The sequence below is a fragment of the Anopheles maculipalpis genome, chromosome 2RL (assembly GCF_943734695.1).
Source record: "Anopheles maculipalpis chromosome 2RL, idAnoMacuDA_375_x, whole genome shotgun sequence".
Classification (NCBI taxonomy): domain Eukaryota; kingdom Metazoa; phylum Arthropoda; class Insecta; order Diptera; family Culicidae; genus Anopheles; species Anopheles maculipalpis.
In genome coordinates, this window is record NC_064871.1 from 94,684,924 (window position 1) to 94,706,366 (window position 21,443).

Consider the following 21,443-nt stretch of genomic DNA (forward strand, 5'->3'; position numbering starts at 1 on the left):
TTGACACAAAACTGTCCTCTGATCTGTGTATAATCAATTCTGTATATTATTTTGCAGGAAGATGAATGAACAAGCTATCAGACACAGGGTACTGATAGCCCCTGTCTCTAGTAGTGTGCAAAAGACGTCGCATTTAAATGGAGAAGACTCACCTCATCATGCCACCCCCAATCGAAACCTCTCTTCCCACACCACCATGGACCTACCGTTTAGAGTCGAGAGAGAGAGAGAGAGAGAGAGAGAGAGAAAGTGAGATAGACATACTCTAAGGTGTGACAGCGAATGGTGGTGACCATTGCCACCGAAAAAAAGCGGAGATCGTAGTAGTATAGCGACAGCGCGCTCGCGTTTGTGTGTGTGTGTGTGTGTATGTGTGTGAAGTGTTCATATATGCAACCGGCAAACAACTACACACCAAGCACATCTCCAGCTAGAGTTTAGGCAATCAGTAGTAGAAAAAAGGGTTTTTTTCGTTCACAATTGCACTGGCTTCCAAAATCTCGTTCTCTCTCTCTCTTTATCTATCTCTATCTATCTCTTTCTCTCGTGACAAACTCACAAAAAGCACCACACAAGGCAAACAGTTCGAATATTTCCTCATGCATTATTAACCTCAACCAAGTTAGTAGCTCTGACATCCATTTGTCACGCGTGCACACACACTCACACACCACTTCTAGTATAGGTAGCATAAAGACACAGTCAGTCACATATAAGAAGGAAGTAGTGTACAGGAAGCAAAGAAAAGGATAGAATCTGCAGTGTGTTGCCCGAATTCCTTGACTTTTGTGTTCTCTAACTGGGTTTCGGGATTACTTTTTTTAATTATGACAAGAATATTATTAGTCAGACAGGACGTTATTGTTGAGATTGTGGGAATTGTAACGCTACAAGACGCTGGAAGATGAAGATTTCTTAGGTTTCTTCTACCTCCTATCGTTTTCCGTGTCAGGTTATATGGTGCTCGCATTTTCTTATTTTTTGAAATCTTTTTGCAATATTTTGTGCTTCGCTGATCTACCTTCAAATGGGACAGCTATTGTGTGGCATGTTGTTTGTTTCATATTGTGCATGATCCGTTTAACGGTTGACCATAAAGGCAGGTGTAAAGGGAAAAGAATCCTTAAAACAAAACATCTTAAGCGCATGTGTTGGTGTACACTTGGAGAACTGAAAAAGATGTTTATTGTTTATTGAACCTTTATACAATTTTTTCAACAACACATTCCCTACATGTAAAAAGCGCAGGAATATCGGTATTAGTGTTGGTTGGTTTTTTAGGATCTCTCATAAATTAAAAAGCACATAAAAAACCCCACCACCCACTCTCACACACACAAAATCGCTAGAAGGACTTAAATATCGCATTAAAAACGTGACTCATGGAACATTACAAAATAATTATTCAACACAAGTCATTAAAACGACGGCGGGGATCAATGTAACGAAGACATATTTAATCATTAACTACTACTGTTGTGCAGTGCGCATACGTGCGCGGTTTAAATTTCGAACGCGTCTAAGCGAAAAGAATTGCTACCCAAAAGAAGAAGCTGTTGCTTCACGCATTCCAAATGAAAATAGAACTCACATCCACACTACTACTACTACTACTACTAGTACTACTATCACCACCACCACTTATTATAGGAATTTTTGCACTTCGACCACATACAGGTGTGATATCCGGGACACAAAACAAGCATGTGTACAGCATGTCCAGAAAGCAAACACGTTGCTCGTTTGCTTTTAAATATGTGTACACTTGTTTCACAGCCTGTGAAAAACCTGCTATTACACGTTGACACAATTATGACCGCGAGCATAAAAGATGTATCGGGGTTTGTTTTTCTTTTCGTTTCCTATGAATGTGTATATGTGTGCGTGTGTGTGCATGTGTGTATACGGTACCGTATATGGACACGAAAGACTTCCTCGCGCGAAACTGGTATGAAACCATGGAACACAGCACTCTGTACTAGCTCAAAACATATAAATATATACACATTCACACAATACATATATTTGCAACAGTAAGCAATGGAATATTTGGAACTGTACTAATACTACTATCGCGTGTAAAAGGGTAAACAAAATAAGCAAACAAACAAAAAAAAAACATCGTAGGATAAATCTAGTAGGACATATACAAACAAATTCAGCCAATAGGACTTAGTAACGAGAAAAAAGGCATGCCACGTCTTCAGCAGCAGCAGCATCACACACACACATACATAAAAGCATATTTGATACCCAAAAAAACACATTTTGGTTGATGCGGGTTTATTTTTATGATGCTTTTTATGTTTTCTAACAACCATTAAAACATACATCATCATGTGTGCGCCTTGTGGGGTTTAAAACACGTACTCAAAATTCACTCAACCTCAATCATTAAAAAAAAAAACACACACATGCATACACAAGTGCAAATGATAAAGGAAGGAAAAAGAAGGGTTGAATGATATAGATACCAAGTAAGTAAGAGTAAGAGCAAAACACATAAGGCTACAAGGCACTCTTGGCAAATGCAAATGGAAATGAAATTTCTTCGAACGATTTCTTCTCGCTCTCGCCCCTTTAAATTGAATCGAATCTGAATGTAGAATATTGATATTAAAACAAAGTAAGATTACAAAACAAGTGTGTGTGCGCGCGTACGTGTGTGTGTGTGTGGGAGAAGCATCATGCAATGAAATGACAAAAAACTCCAAACTACATAAGGTGTAACAGGAAAAAAAACTGCGGGAACTCTCTTAAAACTAAAATAGCGCATGAATATACACATGAATAATACCACAATACCCCCCACGCTGTGAAAACAAAATATATTGACTAGGAACGTAAAATACATTTAATATATCTGCAACAACAAACAGAAAAAAAGAAGTAAAGAAGAAAAAACCGGGTGGAAGAAGCGTAAGTGAAACAGAAACGAACAACAAATACACAAAAACGCAGAAAAAGAAAACGACGCGACAGTAGAACAAATGTTAGATTAGGAGTAATTATACAAATAACACACACACATACATGCAGACATGCAAAAAAAATATGAAAAGAGAAGAACATTAAGGAAGCAAAAAAGGAAACAGAAAAAAGACAACCAGCTAAAATGTGTGCGCTCAAATCCTTCGAACCGGGAGAAGAAGAGTTGTAGTGTGTGTGTAACATTCCGAGGAGAAGAAAAAGAAGAAGGATGCATACTTTAAACATTAAACACGATTTTACGGTCAATTTTATCATATAAAAATATACACATAAACACACACACACACACACTCACACACGCAAAACAAAAACAACAACCACAATGAATGCAGCTAACCCGCTACACTAAGTATAGTCTAGAGTGAACCCCCCCAGGAACCGTGAACCGATCGTGCGTGAGTGTGCGAGTGATGATGATGATGATGGGAGAAGGATGGAATATATGATGCCATACAAGCAGAAGTAGCGTGATGTGGAAGTAAAAGGAAAAATAGAAGCTTTATCTTGTTTTTCCTCCTTCTTATGTCTAAATCGTGAGTATTGTGCACCAACATCATTTACAAAACGTTGTTTTATTTTTGTTTTAAAAATGCGCAATTGGTTGTTTTAAAGCAACTGCGGAACAACGGGGATGATCGGAAGAAAGATAGAAGAACAAAGCAGGCGGAAAAGAAGTAAACAAAATAGACAAAAAATATGAAAAACAAAAGACAGAAGAGTGAAGAGAAAGAAAGCGCGTGCGCATAAATGGGCGTTTGAACATACAACAAGAAAGCGCGTACTTTACTACTCCGAATTAGTAATCTAATGAAACACAGTTAAATGCGGATTAGCACAGGAGGGCAGGGTAGTAGGGCAACGATGACGCGACGTTTGTGTGTTACAACAACCATATTGTAGCTGAATTATTATAAATTCCATCTATATATATATATATATATATATATATATATATATATACACACACATACAACAAAACTTAATTATTATCTCAACTGCTGATTTTAAGACATCCGTTTTTATTTTGTATCTACTCTGTGTCCTTTGGAACAGAATGTAAAGGGGGGAGCAAGTATAAGTTAAGATGTGTAATTACCGATGTACGTTTATACCCGTGGTATGTGCTGTTGTGCTGCTAAAATTTTGTTTTCATTTTATTTTATTTTTACGGTATATTGCCCCATCATATTGGCTCTATTTTAGAAAACAAGGAAGTAAAAGGGTATTGTCGGTTGTTGCTTTCAAAAAGGGGGACGAACAAAAGCAGGATATTAAATGGAAGAAGGGGTAGGGCAAAAATACTAGAGGATCTTGTAGTTCACTCACGCACACACACTAGATGGCGAGAGAAAGAGCATCTATCCATTTGTCAAAGTGATTAGTGTGTGTGAGAGAGAGGGAGAGTGTGAATGTGATGGTATCGTTGGATACGGGGGAAGCAGGACATTCGATTAAGAAAAGGCAAACACGGAGTAAAACACGTCGCATTATTCACAATTAAGGAATGGAAAATGTTTCCGTTTGCTAATACCGACAGAAGGAAAGGGGAAAAATTACTCCTACTGCAAAGAAAATCCGCTGCAAGTAAACAAACAAACAAAAGAAAAACGACACAACAACAAAGTAAAGGGTATATTTTAAACCACAATGAGTAATAAGCATAAAAGAAAAATGAGTCTTTTTTTTTGAAAATGCAATAAAAATAAATTATTGGTATTCAAACAAAAAAAAAAAGAAGGCAGGGGGTCGGTGCGTGTATGTTTGATCGTTAACTAATGTGGCGGCCAATAATATCACAGTTTGTTGAATATTATAAAGGCACGAAGCGAATTCACATTAAATGCTGTGCTTGTATTTCGACGACAGAAGGCCTGATACAATTCCCTTGTCCAGGAACTACCTGTTTCCGGTTTCATGTTGGGAATGGATTCCATAATCAATTCGTCAACCGATTTCTCGAAATCAATCCAGAACAGATAGCAATAAAAACGATAGAAATTTCAAAGCGGTTCCGATTCTGGAGCCGATTCTCGATGAAATTCCTATTCCGTACATTCCGCCCGTCACGTCACTAGCACAGCGTAGCACAGACCTGTGTCAATATCGGAGACATGGGTACGCTCCGTAGCGCCCGTCACTAGCATACAATCCTACAACCTAATGCGATGGTTGTGCGGCAATGAAACTGTTGAAAATGAAGCCAAAAAGGCTAGGATTATATAACTATAAATCCAGGACCACGAATGTAACTAGGCCAGAAGGTATGGAAACCTAAATAGAATCGAATCGGTTCGCCTGCTACCCGCGTAGTCCGGTTGCCTGGAATAGCAAGCTCGTTTAGCAAATATAGCAACACCGAGATAGCACGTTTTAGCAAACAAACATCGATGAACAACTGTCATCGTGGTAATCTGTCAATCTGTCCAAAAACGGAAACAAACATTTGGCCGCAAAAGCGTGAACCAGATATTTTCGGGAATCTGTTTTGCGCGTTGTAAACAAAAACGTTCATGGAACAACGATGAAAATATGGTAAGAGATAAGTGTAAGGAAGAAACCGAATAAAGAAGCATTTTTGCCTAATGCTTTCAATTCCTTCTTTCAGCATGGCATCAGACTTCTTTTACCCAAACATGGGTGGAGTTGAGGAGCACATATTTAATCTATCGCAGTGTTTGCTTGCCCGGGGACACAAAGTGATCGTCATTACGCACTCGTACGGTGACCGGAAAGGCGTCCGCTACATGACCAATGGGTTGAAGGTGTACTACATTCCGATCCGGGTGTTCTACAATCAGGTGGTGCTACCGACGATGATCTGCAACATTCCACTGCTGCGGTACATTTTGCTGCGGGAGCAGATTGAAATCGTGCATGGCCATTCCGCGTTCAGTACGCTAGCACACGAAACGATGAATGTGGCGAAGCTGCTTGGATTAAAGGCCAGTAGCTTTTGTATGGTAATAGATAAAAAATCGAAATCCTTCATAATTATCTTCTCTCCACACAGTCGGTGTTTACGGATCACAGTTTGTTCGGGTTCGCTGACTTGTCGGCGGTGGTAACGAACAAATTCTTGGAAATTTCACTCGCCAACTGTAACCATTGCATCTGTGTGTCACATACGGGTAAGTTCCATCAGCAGAGACTAGACCTTTCTTTCAATGACCACATTTTATGGACGATTTTTTAAAATTCTCAACTAACGCTTATTAGTAACATAAGAAACAGTCTCATCTTTATTGAAATTTTCATGCAAATATATGACGATAAGATCAACAGTTATCGTATGAATATGACCTACCTTACTTCTTCATTTTAGGGAAGGAAAATACGGTTCTACGTGCGAAAGTGCTCCGGGATAAGGTGTCCGTAATACCGAATGCGGTCGATACGGCTTACTTTACACCGAACCCCTGCCGACGACCGAATGATGATGAAACAAGTAATGTCCACCACCAGCACCCCACCTCTTTGGTATTCAGTCTCTGTGACCTTATTAACTGATGAAATGTCCTATCTTTTGCTTATCTCCCTCCAGTTAACGTTGTCGTAGTATCCCGCCTAGTGTATCGGAAAGGAGTTGATCTGTTGGCTGGAATCATACCAAAGCTAAAACATCTACCCAATGTACACTTTATTATCGGTGGTGATGGACCCAAGCGTACCCTGCTGGAAGAAGTTCGCGAGCGTAACAACATGCAGGACCGGGTGGTAATGCTCGGTGCGTTGGAGCATGCAAAGGTGCGTGACGTACTGGTACAGGGACACATTTTCCTCAACACCTCGCTAACGGAAGCTTACTGTATGGCTATAGTGGAGGCGGCCGCATGTGGGTTGCAGGTCGTATCGACGAAAGTTGGTGGCATTCCGGAAGTACTTCCCTCCAATATTATGATCCTAACCGAACCCACCGTTGAGTCGGTGTATCGTGGCCTACGTGAAGCTATCGAGCGTGAGATGGAAAAGAAACAAATCACGAGCAGACGTTATATGAATGGGTCTATAGATGGACTAGTGGCGACACCGGCCCGAACATCGTACAAGGGTCTGTGTGCGTTCGAGCGAAATCAAATTGTGGCCAATTTGTACAACTGGAACAATGTCACCGAGCGGACGGAAAAGGTGTATCGGACGGCATTACGGGAAACACCGGCTACGCTCGAATTAATGATGAAAAAGTAAGATTTTTAGACGATAGACGACGATCTCATCACTAATACTTCGCTTTTTTTTCGTTGTCCAGCGTTCTCAAGAGTGGCGTATGGCCATTCGTACTAGTCATTTCCTTGTGCCATCTTATTCTACGCTTCCTCGATTGGTTCGTCCCCCGGAAGCATATAGACGTGTGCGTTGCGGACAATCCCTTCCTTAGTCCCGGTTACGAGCGACAACGGCCGTCAACCAACACGGTTGGACTTACGGGTACGACGGTACGACGGAAGCGGGAAAAATTCTCCTGACGTCAAGCAGCCCTTTGCTCGGTGGACGAATGAAGGGCTGCGCATGTTTCGGTGTTGTCCGCACAACGTTGTGGAACTATGGGAACTGAGTATTCATTTTTTGCATAAGACCATCTGCCCTTCCTCTCTTTACGTGTGTTGCGGTAGCTGATGATAGCCAATTTTATGAGACTATTTTATATGCTCTTAGTTAAGCAATAAATATACATTACAGTTATTGATATTAAATTATTGAGGGTACTAGTTGAACGGGCGATCCGATACTGTACTTCTTGCTGTAGACTGTTCGTTGCATTTTCTTTTTTTTCTAGAGGTGGCTTGCAAGGCCTCTATTTGAAAGGGGAGCTGCATTTTTTAAATAGAAGAGTGCGCTCAGAATTTTCAAACTATTGAGGTGTGGCTTCCCGGTAGACCTCGAGCTCACTATCCAACACTAGCAAGCAACAAAGACGGCTAGATTAAGACTGCAATGAGATGCAAAAAAATATTATAAAGTTTAACTCCTCCAGACATATTATTGTACCAAATATTCCGAAGCTAATTCGAACGTCCTCGTTTAATGCCTTCGAGAGCGAAACCTTATTTTAAATAACGAAAACTCAACCGTTCCTTAACGCAGTCTACATTGGGAATCGATCAACCGAGTGATTCAAGATGGCGACTCGATGAATGCAGTCGAATGAGCTCACCGCCTCAAAACTGGCCTCCCGCTTGATGCCCCGCAACTGACAGCAACTGTCAAAATAGGCCCATAAAGATGTCCGAGACGAAGTAAGTTGAAGCAATTTCTTTTCACAATTAAATTTCTTTTAGCCATAGCTTGCGTGCTAGTTTTGTATTAAATCAACTTGCCCAACACACGATCAATGTTTGTGCTATCTTTGCGTGGTAAATTTGCAAAGTTTAGTTCCGGTGAAAGGGACTTAAAAAGTGGTTTTCTGAGCGACTCTCTCCCTTACATTTCTTGTGGGATTGTACATGTGTTCGTGGTGGTGCTGGTGGTGGCTGATGGTTCGCCGCCGCCAGGATGCGTCGTTGCCGATATTGGGCAATATGAGTTGTTAAGGATCTACCGAACACAGGCCAAATGAATTATTTACCTTTTTTTTTGTTTTTTTTTCCACGCACACCCACAATTCTTAGTGACGACTCGCTTAACTTCGATTTGGGCAACGATGATCCTGCCATTCTTAATGAGGACGAGCTGCTTCTATCCGACGACGGTAAGTGTGGTATCCCCCCGGGGGTGATATGAAATCGATTTTATTTGTTTCCATCATTAATGTGGATGTACGGCTGGGGTTTCTTTTTCTGCAGAGAATGGCATCAAACTCGACCAACCGGATGAAGATTTCTTGCTAGAAGAGACGGACGATTGGGTTACCAAGGAGTTAGCGTCGAGGGAAAGTGAACCGGCGCCTGTGGCAGTAGCAGCAGCAGTAGAAACTGTAGTGCGCAAGAATGATGGCGATGACAGTCCGGAGCAAAGTGTACCACCACCCAGCAGCAGTAATCGAACGTTGGGATTGGCAAGTGAATCAAAGAGCGAGTGTGATGAAAGTGACACAGTAACATACGACGCCGGTTATCAAAAAAGTTCCCGTTTGCTTACGGACGACGGTGAACCATTTGCCGAACCGGTCCAAACAGGAAACGATAGTGTTGGTGCGGATCAAAGCAGACCGGAGATCGAAGTGAGTGTTGAAACCGCATCGCCTACTACTACCGCAACGGATGGAGCAGCTCGTGAACCAAGTCAAGATTTTCTGGCAAGTGAATCGAAGGAATCGCTACGCTCGACATCCTCATCTACGCTCGACGATGGCTCGACGGTGGCCTCTTCGGTGGAGTACAGCTCTTCGGTACAAACGCTTGCCGAAACGACCTCCGCGATGTCCAGCAGCAGCACGAACAACAACGCACCACTATCAGAAAAGACAACTTCCAGCGAACAGTGTGACACGACCTCATCCGAAGACGTCCTGTATCTGTACAGTAACACTAACCCGGAGCACGATGGTTCATGCGATACGGATGAGCAAAGTGAGAAGCGTGGCTGGAAAAATGAGATCAAAAACGACACCCGTCATCTTCCGCTGCACGGACACCATCTTCATCAACATCTGAGCGGAGGTCCTCCCGGTTCTGCTGGGAATCGTTCTTCACGCCCAACGGGTATGAAACATCCTTTGCTACCACCGCAACAGCTCATGCAACATTCCGGTATGGTTGCACCCAACATACTTGGTCCCCATCGGCCGAACAATTTCGGTCCGATGCATCCTGGCGCTCGGATGGATTTCAGACCTGGTGGCGGCAACCGACAACGCTACCCATTAAGACCCGGTTTCGGTCCGGACATGATGAACCAGTTCCGGGGTGGGATGGGTCGTATGAATTTCCCCGGTCCAATGCCACCCGGTATGCATCCGGGCGTACTAATGCAGGGACCACCCGGCGGTAGTGGACCACTGATGCCACCGATGCGAGGTTTCCCTTCCCGAGGACATCCATACGATATGGCACGCCATATGCCGCCGCGTCTTATACGTCCGATGGGCAATGCAAATGGGCCGCAAATGTATCGCTCGGTTGGTCCACCGAACGGTGGTCCGGCAGGGCCGGTGAAAGGACCGTACGGACCAACAGCAGTTTCCCAGGGAGGACAGCAAGGTGGACAGATCGGTAATCCTGGAGCAACGGTAGCAGTCGCAGCAGCAACCGCCGCACCGCTGCAACCACAATCACTCCTGTCCGGAACGTTCGATCCTATGACGGTCGGGGGAGGAGGTGGTGCAGGAGGAGCAGGTAGTGGTGGTGGTGGAACAGCCAGTGCCAACTCCATCCCACCGGCGCCCGCACCCGTCGTTGCCGGCTTTCCGCAGAAAGTGCTGATCAATCCAAACTTTAAAGGTGGCGTCGAAGCCGTCAAGCGTGAGTATATCCAGTTTTACGCATTTATATACCATTTTGTATAGAGCTTTAACTTATCATATTGACGCACGTAATCAGAACTACCATTATGTTAGTTCTGATTGTGTGAGAATTGTATGTGAGTACGTTTTACTAGATCAGCTAGAGTAGAACAAACACACACACCCAAACACAAGGAGCAAAAAAGTATGATTGTGATGTTTATAGGAGGTCCGGTGGTAGAGGCTGCAATGTCGCCAGTATTCACAGTGTTGAGAAATCCTTATAAGGATTCGAATTTCAAAATCCGAATCCGTGTTTCGTCATCGCCCTGGCGTTGACTAAATTGATTTGACAAATCAAATTTGATCACATGTACTTTCCGGCCAACGGCGTACAAGAACAAAAATGCTTTCAATTGTTCCCAAGTAAGCCGATTGATGGCCGTCCTGACCTTGTAGGTTGTTCAGCCAAGAAGAAGAAGATGGTTGTTGATTGATTGTGTTAACGGAATGGGTTAGAACTAGCTTTTGGCTGTTATTCGTGAAGAAATCGAAACTCGAATTCACACAACGAAGCAAGTCGTAATTGTAAACGAAACCCCGTCGTCGACCGGTATTAATGTATGTGTAAAGTTTATGTTGTACGTTGAGCGTATTCCTTTTAGTTGTTAAGTTTTAGGCATTAAGTTATCTCCTAGTTATTTATTTTAAAACATTGAAAATTACCTGCCAGGCGCAAACCGTTTTGTAAATCAATTGTTGTTATCCCTTTGATCTATTGTTGTCGTTTACGTGACATGCAAGAGTTGTATGGTTTATAAAAATGGTTCCCGTTACCATAACATTATCCACGCTACTACTGTGTGTGTTTGTGTTACTGTGTTATTGGGTTGCTTTGATTCATCATCCTTTTTGCTGGAAATAGCTTGTCCACTTTGTGGTGCTCTCTCTCTTTTTCTCTCTGTCTCTCTGTCTCTCTCTCTCTCTCTCTCACTTTAGTTTGTTGCTTTCGGCAAAAGCCATACAGACGAATCAGTTTCAAATTCACATTTTAGATTATGAACTACGTTACTAGATGTACTCTTTTTCTCGTCTTCCTTCCAAACATTCGTTTTCTTCGTCTTCTTATATACATCTTGTAAAATGTTTGGAAGATATATACCGCTAGTTGTCATCACCGCCATATGCTCGTTCGGGACTTCGTGATTTTATTTTAATACCACCCAACCCCCCCCCCCCCCCACTCCCCTCCCCTATTATCAAATCGGTTTCGGTCTACACACACCTTTCGGAACCTTGCAGATCAGCTAATGCGCGATGCGGCCCTCAGTTCGCAGCAGTTTGTGGCCGGCGCCAGTGCCCGGCAGGTTAGCGATGCGGAACTGTTGCGCCAGCAGGAAGAGTTTATCAACAAAAATCGCATCGAGGTGGAGAAGCGCCGGCATGAGCGTTCACCGTCCCGCGAACGGGAACGTGACCGCGAAAGGGACCGCGAGCGGGCCCGATCACGCGACCGGGATCGCTCGCGGGAACGCGACCGTGAACACCGGGAGCAGCGTGAACGGGACCATCGGGACCGTGAACCGTTGCGTGGACGATCGCGGGATCGGTCGAGGGAGCGGGAGCGTGAGATGCGACCAAGGTCACGGGACCGGGACCGGGATCGGGAATATTCATCACCACCACCACCAAGACGGTATCACCGTGGAGGTAGCCGGGATCGAGATTTCGGCAGACCAGGCAGGAGAAATTTTGGACGGAGTCGGAACGCAAGCCGGGAGCGGGACGACGACAGCCGATTCCCTAAGCGGCGGAAGAGTGGCGATTACGGTGAAAACAACCGAGGGCATTATGATGTAAGTTTTTGGTTGGAGAATATATGGAGGGCTTGGAGAAGGAAAGGATGACTTTATAGTAACGCATTTCTTGCCATTCTTACGCCGTTCCAGCGCAATGACGACGATGAAGATCCCGAAACGAGGGCTTATCGGATGGAGATTGAGAAGCAGAAAGCTACACGAGAAAAAATGTTGCGCGAGAAGGAAATGCGCCGAAAGCGGGCGGCCGAGGAGAAGCTTAAATCGCGATCAAACGTAAGTAAACTCTACTTGGTTATATTTATGCCCAGGACAATGCCTTACAGTTTAATAACATTAAACAATTTTGATAGCTTACGCTAAAATTCCATCCACCGTTGATTTTTTGACATCATATACTTTTGTTCCTGTTCCGTAATTTTTCGGCACGTTCCACTATATTTTTGGTTTTTCCTATTGATTGGCCAACATTTTAGTGTGTCAAAAATTGCCGGGCTACCTAGTAAATAGCAACAATACTTTTAATTTCTACTTCACCCTATTCCAGGAGCCAAAACCTCAGGAGAACACTCCACCCAAGCTGACACCGTTGGTCGTGACGGAAAAGAAAATCATTACCCTGAAAAAGAAAACAACGGAACCGGTCCAGTCCGAGCCGACTGCACGCCGTTCGCCGGCCGACCGTACACGGCTTGACAATGAGCCGCACTCGAGCGATGATCGGCAACGGCACAACAGTGAGCTAAACTCTGAGGCGATCGAGCTCGATCTGCTCGAAGAGCTACTGCTCCGCGAACCGACACCGGAACCGATGCCATGGAAACCGCCACGTGTGACGACCAGCAGTGGTCAGGTGTCGACCACGAGTGGTACGGCCATGGTTACGACCTCCTCGTCGGCAAAAGCAGGTGCCGATGGGCAGACAGCGGTAGCAGCAGTAACAGTAGCCGGGAAGGGCAAATCGGGGGAAGCCGGAGGAGGAGTGACTGTTCCAGCTAGCAGCCGAAGGATTGTAGTAATGAAGCAGTCAACCGGCGAGAGGAAGGATGCAGGAGGAGGACTGCAGCAAGCAACGTTGGCCACCAGCAGCACCAGCAACCGGAAGGCGCGCATCTTCGATCGACTGGACAAGCGGATCGGTGTGAATGAGGCCGACAAGCGTAAAATTCAGAGGTTAGTCAAGGATAATTAACCGTTTCTGTCCTTACCCCTAAGCTTTTGCCCCTTTCTGGCTACACACTCACACACATACATACACAAGTATAGAAGTGTGTAGCACGCAGTTATTATAATATCTGTGTGTTGTGTATTTGAACGCCTCATTTATGCAATTTCGTGATGAGCATTTTTCGAGAGAATTTTCGATTAGTTTCGAATAAGGACAAAGTATCTTGTCAGCAGGAGCGTGGCCGTACAATTGAATCGTTATTATCAGTGTAGGATCATCATCACGGCCAACAGCCGTTGGTATTCTATCCAAGCTTGGCGATTTATTTGATTAGTTGGATTTATTTTTACAATTTCGTTTAAAAAAGTCTTATATGATTGTGCTTAGTAAGCCTGTGAACCAGGCCGGTGTATAGATTATCAAACATTTGTTTATTAAACTTGTTTTCCCCGTATCACACTGTTCGTTGTGACACCCGCACTCCAAATTATGCTGTAACATCGTTAAAGCAATTTTACTTATCGGACCAACCGGAAACGAGATTTGTTGTTCAGTGTTTTGATGCAATAATGTGCGTATTTTTTTACCAAACCGACCTTATATTTGACCGCCCAATTCCCAAAAGTTTGTTGTGTGTGTGGGGAATCTTTGAGGTGTTTTCTTCCTGTATGTGGTAATGTTTTAAATTCGAAAAGACCGTTTTATTTGTTTTTCTGTTTAGGTACTATTTAAGTATGACAGGCTTAGGTGGGATAGGCTGGAGTGGAGCATTTACCCAGCAGCATAACAAGCCGCAAAATGCTAGCAAATCACAACACCTCTTATTGAAAAAAAAGAAAAAATGAACGAGTAATGAAAGAATAATTAATTAATTGCAAAAACCATTACTATTACCAATAGGCGTGTTTAGAGGTATAGCAAAGTAATTCACAAAAAAAAAAAAACAAAAAACAATCGAACGAGTTAAAATACCTTGTGTAGTGTTTTATCCCTCTTATCTAATAACTCACAGTAGAATAAATACCTCCAACGCGTGAGGTAATTATATGGAGTGACCTTTCCCTCTTTTTACAAAGCATCTCCCCAATTTTAATTGTAACTGTCGCAACAACAACAATGAAATGTTTTACAAAGCACTGGTGCACCCAACACACCCGGGGGAAATACTTTTCCGTTTAAGATTAACCAATAAAATAAAAGTATGGAAAGCTGTTCATTACAAACGTCTCTCTCGTATGAGAAAACGTGTAGCCCAATACCTAAAACCAAAAACCAAAACCGTGTAAATACCTGTTGCCTTCTTTAAGTAGGTGTTATCGTTTAATGTTTGCTTTACTTGCTGGTGTTCTTCGTTTTTAAAGTATTTGTTTGGTTTTTCAAACTGTAGTAATAAGGTTAGGGTTGATCAGAAGCGATCGTTAGCCTGTGTAGGCATCAAGAATTCTCATTAGTCCTTCGTTTTTCTGCCATGCACGATACTACTATAATAGAAAGGATAGAACGAAGCCGACAAACCGAGAATGAAATGAGAAACAAAAAGTACAAAACGCCACAAAAAGGAGCGCGCCGCCGAGCAATTGCATTTGTTGTCCTGCTGACATTAGGCTCTCTAAAAGGTGGTTCGGCGGTTACCACCGATAAAAAACGTAAGCGTACGCCAATAATTGTGATAATGTTCCATCTTGTCCATTTCCTACACATCTTTATCTTACGCGCGATAGCTTTCTCTCTCAGTAGTTCATAGTACCTTATCTTCGTATGATCGTCTCCGCAATTTTATGTACTGAAGTATTAATATAGCGACAACAACAAAATAATTCAAAAAAAAAATCCCTCACAACACAAGGTCTTTTAGGACTAATGCAATGCAAAAATCGACAAGAAGTCTGTCGTCGTAAACTAGTATATTTTATTGCGTCTAATAATAATCTACATTCCTGTCGTTAAGTACATGCAAGTGCAGCTGTAGGAACTACCGTTTAATAAGGATCCTCAGGTGCCCATTAGTGTTGGACGAGGGTTGGATGAAGGGGGGGACAGTAGTAGATTGATCGTATTGATTTTATTAGTGTATTCTTCTATCCGCGTTCCGTGGAAAAAGCTCTCTTTCTCTCTCTCCTCTATTTTTTTCCTTATTTTTATCCTTATCGAGTCCGTTCGACTATGTGTCAATTTGTTTCAATTTTAATTTTTACTTCTATGCTTTTAAAATGGACGGGAGAGGGTGTCCTGCGTGTACAAATCGTGTACGGTAAATGCAGACAGGTTCTTCTATAGCCCTATTATAACTTCCCCACTTTAAACCCACGGAAAGGTGGGACAAATGGGGGAGAGAAAAAAAATCCGATTTCATTCGAGAAATACACACTCTTTCACGTTGGAGCAAAAGATGCGAAAAAAATCATTCAATCGCCTACACATCGAATCATCGGCCGGAGTAAAAATAAAACAAACCTTTGGTTTTTGCAAAGGATTTCTTAACAAAAGCAAGAAGTGTTTTTAAGGGTATTAGTTTTGAAAGAATTAGAGTGGCATTAGTATGGTCTATCACCTAGCAGACTCTAGCATGGTGCTATCTCGAAACATCTCCACACAGTGGCGGATTTAGCCGTCCGGATGCTGCCCCAGACGACATGAAAGTTGAAGGCCATCATTCGTCCATCGTCTCCACATGATCTGCAGCGTTGGGTAATTCGAATTGCGGAGAAGATGGCAAGAACAACTTCGGCATAAGAATCTGTGATTTGCATGAGCGTCTGGAAGACCTCTTCGGAAACTGGGGCCTTCTCATAGAGGTTGGCTGTTCTACTGCCCTATGGGCACAGAGTATGGTTTATACAGGGTGAGATGAAAAAACAGTAACAAAATCAAACTTCATATTTGTTTTCTTTTTATAAATTTGTTGTACGAAACAAAAAATTTTGGAAATAACATACAATTTCATATTCATTTCAGATTTGTTCGAATTGACGAATTCAAATTGCGTTCAGGCGGCAAATGTAGTCAACGCATGCTGCCCAAAAGTGACCCGGTGGTATTTCGGCCCATTCTCGGCGAAGCTCTTCCTTGAGGTGATCGACTCTTTGGTATTTTTTAGTGTCAACCTTGCTTTCCAAAATACCCCAGGCACAATATTCCATCGGATTGACATTTGGTGATTTTGGTAGCCATTGTGCGGTGGAAATGAAGCGACGAACCTCACTTCGTAACCATTCTTGGATGGCGCTTGCTGAGCTCGCTGGTGCTGAGTCCTATTTGAATGTCCAAAGACTGCTGCTAAAATGGTAGCTTGTCCAGGACTTCAGGGCTCCCTTCAAAATATTTTCGCGATAGATTTGCGCATTTATTTTAACCCCGGGGTCGATGAATACGAGCGTTGTGCAACCATCGGCGGTTATGGCGGCCCAGACTATCACCATGACCGGCTTCTGAGTACTGGAGGTTGCGGTGTGCAACCGAAGCTGCAAATTCTCTGCTGAACACTCAGGCAAGTAAATACGATCATTTTGTTTATTCATACACTGCTGGATAACGAATGGTTACGCATTGGAGAAAACCAAATTCTGCAGTTCACCACTTGCGGTCAAGCGAAGCAATTTTACGGCTCTTATGAGTCTTACTTTTTTTTTTAGCAACGGTCAGATTTAGCATTTTTTGGAATTTTCAAGGCTTTAGTGAAAACTCTATTTTCAATATTTGCTGAATGTCACGAAGCGGTATGTTCAGCTTCGATCGATGGTATGAGACACAAAAGATTGACTAACATTTAAATGCTTTAGGGCTCTAACGATAGCCACTTGGGGTTTTCCTGCCAAATATAAAGTAATTACGCTATTACGCTATTGCAGTTTTTTCATCCCATCCTGTATTTGTTAGTGTTTTATTAAAGTATAGTGAAAAATTATCATAAAAAGAAGTTTGTACAATGAGGAAGAAGGCACATTTTTAAATTAAGTTCTATTTTCTGATTTCACTCGAATGATTTAAATTAATAACACTTATAATGGATTCGGTAGAAATAACGCGCGTCTATCCATACCATGCACAAATTGTGTAGTTTTTTCACTGGGAAGCAAAATCAAAATAACGAACATCAGGAGACTTTCAATAACATTTTTTAAAGGGATCTTTTATCAGTAACCTGTAGTGGTTTAATATTGGAGTGAAATAAGAGAAAATACAGTTCATTTAAACTTAGGAAATTGTTAAAATTATGTGTAAAATTCGGTAATTTTTGAATGCAAACTCAATCCGTTTGCTGACAGCACGCGTTGACAGCACAACCTCAGCCGTAGAGAAACCCGCACCAACCCGTGAGCAAAGGTGACACACAACAAAAGCAAACATGAAGAAGAAGACGGGTTTTGTTTGAAAATGGAGTCGGACGACGAAGTGCAGCTCAATCTTCTGACGCTGTTTTTCCTTTAAAAACGTTTCGTTCGGTGCAGTTTGTGTAAAGCAATAGTGAATATAGTGGCCGAAATGTGTCATACACATGAAGGTAATAACGGAAAGCGTGTGTGTGCGTGTGTGGAAAAGCTTGAAAATACTACGATGCGGCACTGATGATGCGTCCGGAGGAGTGAGAGAGGCTCACATGATTTTTTTTTCGTCCCATCGCAAGTGTTTGCCGCTAGTGTAAAGAAGCTGTGTACAGTGAATCGATGAATTTTTGTTAGTTTTGTGTGATAAGATGAAAACAAGTGGGTTTTTGAAATCGAAATGGTGCATAATGAAGTGTCCTGCAAGTGTACACCGAAGCGAGTGATGAATGGAATTCCATCAGATGAAAACTTGCTGTATGCATAATACATAGCCCCTACGCACACATACACACACAGAAAGGCAAACGGCAGCGTTGTGCACCAGCAGCAAAAGCAGTAGCCACGCACACATAACATACACACTCATAGCACGGTTTGTAGTGTGGGGTGTATTTTTTATGTTGGTTTGGTCGAAAACATTCACTTGCCGCGCGTAGCAGCAGCACCAGAGCCCAGAGCCCGCGAGAATGGAATGCACACAAAACATATTTTCTGTCCCCACTGGTTTCCGGCGGTCTTGGGAGGCGAATTTTTATTGATCGATCGATTTGACCCCAGGACACAAAGCGAATCTCCCATACGAGACAGTGAAAAGTGGCCTTTCATCGATCATTGCTCAAGTGCCGCCGGTCTCAAGGAGGGAAGCAAAAACAAAAGAAAAAACGAAAGAAAAGTTAAAACAAGCGACAAGCGAACACGGTGAAGAAAGAGCAAAATTGAGAGGGAACCGTTGCACCCTAGTTTTTTTTTTTAAGAACAACCTCCTGGCTTCCCCAGAAGAAGTAAAGCAAGCGTAGCCGACTAGCGGGCGGTGGGAAAACGTGTACGGCTACACGAAAGGAACGGACCAAGAAGCGACTTTCATTAATGTGTGGTGTACATAATTATGTATCGCGCGCTGCAAAGCATTGCAAGTTGGAGCAGTGTTGGTGTGATGAGAAAAAACACACGGCAGCAGCAGGGAGTTGTGTGTATACAGTGGAAGACAAAACAGTAACACGAACTCAACAATCATTTATTCAAAAAAGTTGTTTCTTTGGAAACCAATCAACGACACGCAGTTAATAACTTTCTGCTGATGTAAATTTTCAATATCTGTAAATATCAGTTCCATCCAAGTCTGGTGTACGATACAACACTTAATCCATATAAATCGATATTATTTCGTAGTTCAAGTAGTGTACACGAAGTGGACGCAATGTCAATTGCTAAGTAATTTCAGTGTATGGTTTTAAAATGGGGTCTGTTTTCAATTCGATTCGCCAATAATGATTCAAAATTAATTTCCAAATTTAAGCATCCCTGGAACTTGGGAAAATTTGGCTAGTCTTATTGTTTTAGCCACCACTGTACGTATGCACAGCAGCGATAGTGCGAGAAAGAAGGGGATACGAGCAAAGAAAACAAAAGTTTACGGTTTAGTAGCTTTTTTCTCCTCCCCGTCCACCTCCTGCAGTCTGTGTACCGTGGAAGGCATCATTAACCTGTTTGCACGGCATGCATACTGCTCGAGATCATCGTAGTAGCAGCAGGTGTATGTGCGTGTGTATGTGCTGGACGAGGGAGCGAACATGGGAAAAGCCACCACGGACCGTTACCGTCGTCAGCATCAAAGTAGTCGTTGGTTGGTTTTGCGGGAAAGCGTGTGGAACGAGAGGAGATAAATGATAGAAATAATGACATGTTTATTATGCAACTTTCGCCACTTCGCCCATTCCACCGTTTCGCTTGCTTGCCATCTCCGTCGCACCACCACCAGCTACCCCACCGGGCCGGGCCGTGTCAATCGATCGGCTCGGAAGGGAAGTTAACGATGATTCGCGCGGACATCGCCGTGGACAACACTTGTCTTTCTGTTGATTTTTCGCTAAAGATAGCGCCCGGATCGTCGTGGAATGAATGAAAAGAAAGTTAAAGAGCACCCCATCGCGTTCCCTTGTCGTTTATGTACGTGTGTGTATGTGTGTGTGGTTATGTTTATTCCCCACATCACCTCGACCCTTTTGATTTCCATCTTCTATATTTTCGCGTGGAAATGACCCATAGAATTCGGGACCTGACGGGTGACGATGTGTGTGTGACCGATTTTTATGTTCCCGAGCCCCTGACATATGTAAAGGGACCAACAGGTGAATGATGTTGGATGGTGGCAGCATGGAGACGGCGAGCGAGAAATGAGTGTGCTCCAATTTAAATGCTACTCAGCCATTAATTTTACTCAATTTTGTGGAAATTGTGTGTTGAGGGATATTTAAATAATGTTTGTATTGTTGAAACCGTATAACTTCTCGCTTAAATTACAAAAAAGGGGAAAAAATTGTCATTTAATTTATTTTGTAAACCCATTCCGAAATCAATTTCAAAACTAAACCTAAAATCAGCTTAGGAACCATTCAATGATCGGCTAACCTAAGTAACCTCATTAATCCAAGAATAAGCAGGAGAAAAGGATTTACACTGATCGTGACTGGGAAATTGTGGGAGTTATCCACCAATGACAAAACCATTAATTATTCAAAACGTATTACAAACAGCAGCAAAATATAAAACATGTTCTCATCTCTCGTTGTTTTTCCTTTCTTCTTCTTGCATTCTGCACAGAGAAAAGTGATTTTTGTTGTTGCGTTAGTGTTTACGTGTGACGCTTTTAAAAGGCATTTCCGGTGAAGTGTTCAAAAGTGTCCAGTGACCGTCGGCTACTCTACACCTTCAAAACAAAACCAGCCAACCTACTCGGAGGCAACCCCCCCCCCCCCCCCCCCTCAGCAAACCCATGTACGCTTGCTAAAGGGTGTATTAGTACTGGCCGTGTGTAGATTGCGGACGATTCATTCAGTTAATTCAGCCCCTTTTTTCGTGAGCAACATTGCAACATTGCGGTCTGTGCTGTTGCGGGGCTCTATTGCTCTTCTAGTGTCTAGCATTACTACTACTACTACTACTACTACTACTGGCGCTGTTGCGGGATCATATTCGTCTACAATCAAAGTGGTAACCATAGGAGCGTAGTATTAAGTTCGTGCCCGCAAGCTTGCTTCGATCATCATACTGTCGTCGTCACCTTCTCTAGGTGGTGGTGTGAAGCCGAAACGAAAACATCCACCAAGGAGGGTGATTCATAGGCCTCTTGGTTTTCCTCCATACCCGGCATTAGTAAAAGGCAGCACAAAACGGTGCACGGTTGTGATGATGTTGATGATGATATACCACCACCGACAAGCATCATCGATCGCAACAGGGAAAGGAATTTGCTGATCGTCCGCAAGCCAACGTCATCAACCGGTATTTCGGTGGATCGAGCTGCATCGAACTGTGGATGATTCGTTGATGAGCCACGTGCAGTTGTGCAGTAGAGTTTCTCTCCGTTGCGCTTTTGCTTGCACAACACACGTTCGCTGCATTTCGCTGGAGCAAATAGAAAAACACAGTGAGAAAAGTGACAGTGCAACCCCCGGTCCCGTGTGCGGCTGTGTGTCTCTTCTTCGATTTTTTGTTGTTGCGTTTCTGTGATGGCCAAAACGCGTGACAGCAGGTGTGGTTTTCGT

The 21,443-nt window shown here is 43.0% G+C and overlaps 5 protein-coding genes across 5 annotated transcripts in view; 4 read left to right on the plus strand and 1 right to left on the minus strand.

Annotated features, from left to right (window-relative positions):
- The window catches only part of LOC126568525 (ADP-ribosylation factor-like protein 5B), a 241,679-nt gene extending 230,445 nt beyond the window's left edge, over positions 1 to 11,234 (minus strand). Inside the window, exon 1 of the mRNA XM_050225021.1 lies at positions 11,230 to 11,234. The gene's annotated coding sequence lies outside the window, so the exon portion shown is untranslated. The remainder of the gene's footprint in view (positions 1 to 11,229) is intronic.
- Positions 1 to 21,443, plus strand: part of LOC126568338 (protein draper) — a 305,035-nt gene that overhangs the window by 8,547 nt on the left and 275,045 nt on the right. The gene's annotated exons all lie outside the window — the stretch shown is intronic.
- LOC126567853 (catenin delta-2) overlaps positions 1 to 21,443 on the plus strand; it is a 151,825-nt gene that overhangs the window by 3,194 nt on the left and 127,188 nt on the right. The window contains exon 3 of the mRNA XM_050224172.1: positions 58 to 103. Within this exon, the coding sequence (XP_050080129.1) occupies positions 58 to 65 (8 nt within the window). The 3' untranslated portion in view covers positions 66 to 103. The remainder of the gene's footprint in view (positions 1 to 57; positions 104 to 21,443) is intronic.
- LOC126567665 (phosphatidylinositol N-acetylglucosaminyltransferase subunit A) lies at positions 5,513 to 7,497 on the plus strand. The gene is made up of 6 exons (XM_050223882.1): positions 5,513 to 5,523; positions 5,597 to 5,933; positions 6,002 to 6,119; positions 6,314 to 6,436; positions 6,533 to 7,172; positions 7,238 to 7,497. Exons 1-6 carry the CDS (start codon positions 5,513 to 5,515, stop codon positions 7,452 to 7,454), a joined length of 1,446 nt encoding a protein of 481 aa, XP_050079839.1. The 3' UTR covers positions 7,455 to 7,497.
- LOC126567836 (death-inducer obliterator 1) lies at positions 8,185 to 13,391 on the plus strand. The gene is made up of 6 exons (XM_050224150.1): positions 8,185 to 8,225; positions 8,598 to 8,677; positions 8,772 to 10,388; positions 11,672 to 12,225; positions 12,319 to 12,462; positions 12,734 to 13,391. The coding sequence occupies exons 1-6, from the start codon at positions 8,212 to 8,214 to the stop codon at positions 13,376 to 13,378; spliced, it is 3,054 nt and encodes a 1,017-aa protein (XP_050080107.1). The 5' UTR covers positions 8,185 to 8,211; the 3' UTR covers positions 13,379 to 13,391.